Source organism: Typopeltis vanoorti, chromosome 19, assembly GCF_054136105.1.
Source record: "Typopeltis vanoorti isolate ZY-2024b chromosome 19, IOZ_Tvanoo_1.0, whole genome shotgun sequence".
Lineage (NCBI taxonomy): Eukaryota > Metazoa > Arthropoda > Arachnida > Uropygi > Thelyphonidae > Typopeltis > Typopeltis vanoorti.
This window is the reverse complement of record NC_143567.1, coordinates 66,863,039-66,871,260: the sequence shown is the minus strand read 5'-3', so window position 1 is coordinate 66,871,260 and position 8,222 is coordinate 66,863,039. Positions and strand designations below refer to the sequence as shown.

Here is an 8,222-nt window from a genome sequence, read left to right as displayed (position 1 = left end):
AAATGAGGAGAAAAGGGAAGGAGCTCCCCCTTCGTCTTTCCTTCCCCAGTTCTTTCTGAAATGAATCTCTCCCTTCCATGATGCTATAATTAATAATTCTCATAACGGAATACATGAAAGCTAAGATAAAAACAACAGTGATAACGTCATTTCATTTTCTAGTTATATTTTTTGTTCTATTGCGAGAAGGAACTAAAAATGCCGATTTATATAAATGTATAAAATCTGCAAGCTTATTTAATGTATAAATAACAACATTAAAATTTAATGAAAGGATATTATAAAGCTATCATTGTTGATGGTTCTCATCAGCTATCAGGGATAAGAGAACAAGAATCCTCTTTTCAACACCATTGTAATCGCATATCAGAATTTTGTATTTTGAATAAAGTTACAACTTTGCATCAGCAAATTAATGACAAAATTAAAGTTTCTCTTATCTGATTTGTATGTTAGAATGGTTAGAGTTCGTCCAGCAGTTAGTTTCAATCAAAAATTAGAATAAGAAAAAAAAAACGAAACCTGCTAATCCTGATAGATTATAAGTTTAAAAAAAAGCTTCTAACTGAGAAGTGTATAACTGCTTGGAAAGTAAGTAAACATCTCTTTAATCAGCTGCATAGTTTTAAACTAAATACGACATTTGAACAATTGTGCTTATAGCAGCTCAGAGCCTGTCACCGAATTTGCACAATCCATCACTCGTTATATTAAAGTTTACACATAAGTAAACATGAATAGTTGACATACGCGTAATGCATTCATTAGGAAATGTAAATCTCTTACCCAGTTGAGTGTCATCAACCAGACAAGGAGTTTTCATTTGACAATCACAGCGAGCTTTAGAAAACCTTAGAAGAAAGAAAGATTGAAATGGTTTGAAAAGTGACAAAATTTCAAAAGCAAACTATTTTTATTTGAAATGCGTCTCATTCAAATCAACAGTGGGAGAGAACATGTTTGGAATTATGAAATAAAGGCATTTCTGCAATTCTTCGAATATTTTATTAGACAAAAGTGACAATTTGAATTTTTTTTCCCCTCATTCTGGTAATGATATTTGATCCTATGGGGCTAGAGCAGAAATATTACAAGATTCCTAGTATCTTCTTAATAATTACACAATAGTTATACTATATAAGCTTTACCATCTGTACAAATTAAGTCTTTGTTTTTAGTTTGTACAGAATTTTATAAAAAAAAGAAACCTTTTTCACAGATATAGATGAATTTAAATTATAATGTGATAAATATCTAAAGAGTGATCAAGGTAAATTAATGAATTTTGTTTCTTTTTCATTTCAGATACCTAGAATACTAAGCACGTTCTCGAATCTACGGAAATGTTCAAAGAGTGATTGCAACCTGTTGAAGTTTCGCTTAAAACTAATGCCTCCCCCATCAAAACTGAATTATGTACCTTTGTCAGCACTTAATATTTTCCTATAAAGGCTTTCATTTCACCTCTCACTAAGGGAGGAAATATAAAGAATGGAATTCACCAAAGATCCTGTTTTATTAAACATATCCCCTTCCCAGTTCACAAGATCTTCCAAAGAAAATATCACTATACTAGCTTTACAAGATAACGCTACAATAAATGGATCCGATGACGAATATGTCCCTTATGAACAACGCCCGGAGACTTATGTTGTACCAGTTTTGTTTGCTGTGGTGTTCATTGTTGGTCTCCTAGGCAACGGGACATTGATATGTATATTTCTCAGGCATCGAGCAATGCGAAGCATACCCAATACATATATCATGAGCTTGGCGATTGGGGATTTCATACTGATCATAGGTACAGTCCCATTCATTAGCACCATTTACACTTTCGAAAGTTGGCCCTACGGAGAATTCATGTGCAAACTGAGCGAATTTTTGAAAGACGTGTCCATGGTGGTCACCGTACTCACGTTAACTATGCTCAGCTTCGACCGATATGTGGCTATTGTGTTGCCTATCAAGAAATACACTGGCACACATGCTAAAATCATGACCATGATGTTTGCTGCCGGAATATGGTGCATTGCTTTTGGACTAGCCACTCCTGGAGCTTACTACTCTTACCTATGGGAAGTGCACGTGAATTCCAATAAGGTTATTTATGTGTGCTATCCCTTTCCACGTGATATGTTACCCTGGTATCCTCGTATCATGATAGTGATGAAGTTCGTGGTGCTCTACGCCATTCCTTTGGTACTCATCGGATCTTTCTACGTATTAATGGCCAAACATCTCCTTACCAGCTCGAAGAATACAATCGGTCAAAATCCGACTCACATCAAACAACTCAGATCGCGAACCAAGGTTGCCAAGATAGTACTGGCATTCGTGGTCATCTTTGCTGTCTGTTTCTTTCCCAGCCATGTGTTTATGATGTGGTATTACTTCCACCCTAATTCCAACAAGTGCTATTCTGAATTCTGGCACGTCTGGAAAATTATGGGTTACGTTCTTACGGTGGCCAACAGCTGCCTCAATCCAATTGCTCTTTATTTCATTAGCGGAGTATTTCGCAGTTATTTTAAAAAATATCTGTTCTGTTGTTGCATGCACGAAGAAAAACGAACCGGGACATTAACCCTCAGAACCGTCCAGACAACTATTAAGATGAGTACCTTGAGAAACAAGTCAATAGAAGGAGAGAAAATAAAATAACATCATTAAATGTACTCTAAGAGGAAAAATACCGGCCAGGGAAATCAATAATAATCCCAATATGTAAGGAGACCGGGGAATAATAAAGTATATAATAAAATATAGCTCAGAGTTTTATTTCAATTGAACAATAATAAAATGTGTTTTACTTATATTTTGTTTATAATTTGTAGACAGTACACATTAATCTTACAATACTATAATTTAAAAAGCTTTTACACTACAACGAATGGTATTCTAAGCCTTTTAAATTACTCAAGAAATGTTGTTTGCCAAATTGATGTATATTTGGATCAATGTTTAGCAGCCCGTCTTATAACTCAACTAATTCCACATCATAAAGGAACCGAATGGGGAGAGAGAAAAATAAGAGTTTTTTCGCCAGTAAAAAATAAAAAAAAAAAAAAATAGTTTAGTGGCGCCTGCAGTGACCTAAAATTTAGAAGTGAGGTCGTCTTTCTATTTGTGCTTGATACGTTCTCTCTCTCTCTCTCTCTCTCTCTCTCTCTCTCTCTCTCTCTCTCTCTCTCTCTCTCTCCTATTTGCTAGAACTCTTTCCACAATTCTTTCTATGAATAAATCCTAAGAAATCTCACGAAAGTTTCGAGAACATCGCCCCAAAGAAAAGAAAGTCGAAATCTTCTCTTGGGATTAAAGATTTAGGCTGAAAGAAATTTCTCCAGAAACTCTTCTACTCACTGGGGTAGTATTCTAAAAAGTTTTTCTGAATTAATTTTTCTTTGTCAGAAAAAAAAAAAAATTTTGCTTATGGATTTACAATTTACTAACTACATCAGTCAGTTGCTTATTTTATTGCAAACTTAATTGATCTGTAATAAATATATTAGCAGTTGGTTTTTAAAAAAAAACTTCCTTATTACAGATCATTAAGAAAACGTTAAGAATTCTTAAACAGAATTCTCTGCTGACTACGCTTTGATAAATAGGATGACTTCTAATACCTTCCCCTGCGGAAGTGCACACAAGAACTCTGTTGTTCAGTTCACCTCAATTTCCTGGCAACAGGGATGCTTACGGATCTTCTGGCTTAAACTACGCAGCAAAGAGATAAATGTTTTCCATCTCTATTGCATGAATCCTCCTTTCTCACACCTCGCCTGTTCTCTGTTAGTGAACGCCACTCACATAATAATGTTTCCACTGCAGTAATAAGCGACTGCCTGATTTGTCCATTGTTTTTAATAATGTCAGTCACGTTCCCCTATACGATAAGCTGTCGAGCGATGAAATGTACCAGACACTCCATCAACAGTAACAATGACAGCCCCCTTCATTGACTACAGCAGGGACATAAATCTTCCCGGGGACAGTGACCGAGTTTAGCAGAAGGGTGCCAGAAATAGTATACCCCGAAATGTGCCATCGTGGGGAGAAAAAGAGAGGTCGATTTAGTTGCATAGCGATGAAATATTCCATAGTTTCGTGAAATGGTAGCTCGCACTAGTTACAGATCTGTGCCAGTTTGCTTTCAAACAAAACATGCAACATTGTCATAAATTGTAACTTGATGTTTTGTTTCGGTTTTTAAATCTTCTACTACAGCATCAAGTGGCATATTTAAGATTATTAAGGATTTGTATATAGAACAGCGTGATCTTTCATTATCATGAGTGATAAAATTATGAAGAAAAGAAAATACAAGTTTTCTTCATTCAGACCGGAGATTCTCCTTCTCTTATACAGAAGCGAATTCGAATCCAGGTCGGTCTTTCCAACCAAAAAACAGGTTGGAAAGACCTGTTTTCATATTCATGGCGTTATGAATATTATCGTTATGATGCCTCCAGATAATCCCTATTTAAGGGATGAATTGCGTGGATACTTGTATAAAACAGCATGGACGTGTTGCTGCTGGCCTAATATATAATGCACAACTGCATAGTGTTAATTAAGAGAGAAATATTCATCATTCTAAGAGGGAATTAAAAATATGCTTTTCAAACAATGCCACTTTAATGAGAATCTTTTCTAATTAGGTTGAAAATAAACCAAGTCATTTTCATTATAGATAACTTTTATTGTTATCTAATCTTGAATGAACTTTATGTACTTTCCCAATTTAATCGTCGAGTGCTTTTATTTAATTTGAGATGCTTCTTGGTTCATTAAATTTTCTGAATGAGCTCAGTTTTCTGCATTCTAACGAACATCGATAACCAGCAGTGATGTTGATTTCTGTGTTATCAGATACGCTATTTTCATTAAAATGCTATTTTTATACACTCGATTGATATACAGAGAGAGAGAGATTTTATCGCTCAAGGTTAACAGAGCAGAACTCGAAGATATGATTATTTTCTGCAGGTGTCGTTGTGTAATTGATATAGAACTTGATAGATGGCAGAAGGAGCACTCATATATACATAAAATATCGAGAGAGAGAGAGAGAGAGAGAGAGAGAGAGAGGTGTGAAATATACAGCCAAATGATAAAAAAAACGCATGTTTAAAAAAGGAGAAATTGTTTGAAAGTGTCCAATAATTTTCAAAAACTCTTTTCACACCTTTGAAAAAGCTAAAAATGAAACTTAGTCATTTTTTCAACACGAATTCTGCAGCACTGTTTGTGCTATTTGCACTTCTGTAGCACTATTTCTTCCTGCGAAGAAGTATTGCTACATAAGTACAAAACTAAGAATAAAATAAAAGTGGTTTCTGCACATTTATAATACAGAAATTAAAAGTTGTTGCTGGTGAATTTTGTTTAAAAGAGGAAGATGGAAGTGTATAGATAGACTTTTGTTATTTACATAATGTACGTAAAACAATACAGATATACACTATTCTTACCAACCAAAATTAAAAAGACATTAACAGATTCATCAGTCTTGTTAATCGAGTGACGGCTCTTTTCTCATTCTAGAAACCATTCGGACAAATACGTCGTCCCTTTGCATGAGAAGTACGACTAAAACCGAACTACCATTTAAGTATTTGTGTTGTAATAGTATATTTCTCTCCACTAAAATATAAAAGGCGAGGATCTGAAAATATGACCAAACATTAGAGATGATATTAAGCTGTATTTTCTAAATTTCAAAAAAAAAAAAGTTGGATCCGGTAAATCTGGATAGTTAAATCATAACATAAGCAACGTTAACACGATCCATCCATCTTTGAACAAGTTCTAATAAAAACACGATGAATGACGTAAATAAAATTGGTTTCTCCTTTATGCTCTTGACTAAAATTAAAAGCAAACAGCTCCTTTGGGAGAAGCGGTAAAAATGGATTATGGAAAATTTGAAAATGCTTATTGTCAATCATTCGAAATCAAAATAAACTGAAGATGTATTGGATAACCGCAGTGAGTGACTGACATTTGCAAAAGTGACAAGATTATCTTCACTGTGGTATGTAATATGGAGTCAAAAAAATTGCTATAAAATTTCATAGGTTGTTGTACATAACTACTTATCATGGAATTTCCTGCTTATTGTACTGGAGGGTACCAAGAACATTACGTCTACAGCAGTACAAATGCCATCACATTACTGGCAAGAAATAATCGTAAAAAATGTGATGCTATTCAAAATTTGTTTTCAGATCCTGAAGACAACTAAATGAGATAATATTCCGAAATGGATACTGTTTGAATGGATATTGACAACAATCAATATAAATAAACAATCAATATATATATAAAGTAAAAAAAGGACCATTTGCTAGGCTGGATTTAACTGTTCTATGCAACACCAAAAAAGTGGACAACTAAATTCTGCCGAGGCAGTAAATCGCTTGAAGGTGACCCTCGTTCTGGTAATCCGCCAACTGCCAAACCCGAAATGTCAGATGACAGATTACTAGTTATTACACTGCCGGTGTTTGCTGGAAAAAAAACAGTGGGAAGTATCGAAAGGATGTCTTGTTTCATTGGGAAAACAAAATATCTCACAGGCCATGGTAGTGACTGATTATAACTTTAAGTTAACGAACATCTACCCGATTCACCTTATCTTGCTCCATTAGACGACCATCTCTTCCCAAAACCCATTAAAATAATAATAATAATAGCGATGTCATCTCTACTTAGAAGACTGAAAATGCCAGCTTTGATACCAATGGAATAAATGCATTATAACATCACTGAAAGAAGTGTTCCCCCCCCCCCTATGAGGGGACTAGGTTGAAAAATAAAATCATTATTCAGTTCAGTTCATTGCAATCGGTCAAGACTTAGACTAAGTACTTTTCATTCATCCCTCCATTTCAGTCTAGTAGATGTTGTCTTTGATGCACTGAGCGACCTACGCATTGCTTTAAAAGCCTTGAATTAAGGCTAATGCCATCGCTTCAGGCGCTGCCGCTAGCTGACAGCGAATGCAGAAAAGGAATTTACATATTTCAGAACACTGTTCGCGAATGTTTATGATCTTTAGATATTATGATGTAAAAAAGCATAAACAGAGTAAATACAGCATTTAATTCTTTTCCAGTGTAAAGAATAATCATAAAACAGAAAAATAAAAATAAACAGTTACTTTAAGTTTAGAAGCAAGAGTATTTTTCTCAGTACTAGTAATGGATTTATTTCAACGCTGTGTTTAAACATAGCTCATTTATTTGATATTTACACAACATAATAAAGTAGAATGTTTAGGACCAAAAAAATGCATTTTTTCTAGGCAAGAATGGACTCAATGACCAGTACATATTAACCACCTTGTGTGGTTGCACTGATTTTTTTTTCCTTCCATGCTCCATTTACCAATTAACTTCGGCAAGAATACTTGATGGCAAAAAAAAGGTTTTCTTTTTTAAATGTTTATTGCGTGAAGAATAAGATTTTAAAAAAAAGTTTTTGCCCCACTCTTAAACAAAACCTGAGACAAATTTCGAAAGGATATTGGCTAAAAAATTCGTTTATTAAGGAAATAAGAGATGCGACACAATAAACACAAAGCTGCTGTAATAAATAACCTTTGTGAGAAATAAGGTTATTTAATTTAATCTAATAAACGCTTATCAGGATCGAAATTCACATTTCCTGGATATTCCTTTTGCTTTCTATACTGAATTTGCTTAACTGCATAGATGGAACCATGAGAACACAAGTTATATATTTCGACGAGTTCGTAAATTACAAAAATGCCTTTTGCAGGTGGCAATACATTCTCTTCTATATGACAAATTCTGTAGTGCACAACCATTATAAGCTTCAAGATCATTCATAACAATACCTTAAAATTTGACATCCCTGTTATCATTCAGAGAGCAAGGATAATCTTGTGAATTTCAAATGCTATCGAAACACAATCTGTCTCATTTCTTGCAAAAAAAAATCCGACTTCACTTCATCTCACACCTGATAGCACCCAAATTTCTAAAGGGGATCAGATTTTCCTATTGGGCTCTCCTAGCACAAATCAGCCTACAAGGAACTTTGTATACCTCTCCACTCAAGACATCACTTCTCACCTGTACTAGCATTGTACAAATTCCAATCCGCCCAACTGCGTAATGCTATATAGAAGATATCCAATAATTTCATGCGCTCTGTCTTTGAGATTCAATCAAACCACCATCATTCATCTCCAAATG

The 8,222-nt window shown here is 34.5% G+C and overlaps 1 protein-coding gene across 1 annotated transcript; it reads left to right on the top strand.

Annotated features, from left to right (window-relative positions):
• Window positions 1-1,491: 1,491 nt before the first annotated feature.
• On the top strand, window positions 1,492-2,661 carry LOC150096206 (neuropeptide CCHamide-1 receptor-like). The gene has a single exon (XM_090409005.1). It carries the CDS (start codon window positions 1,492-1,494, stop codon window positions 2,659-2,661), a length of 1,170 nt encoding a protein of 389 aa, XP_090265131.1.
• Window positions 2,662-8,222: the final 5,561 nt, after the last annotated feature.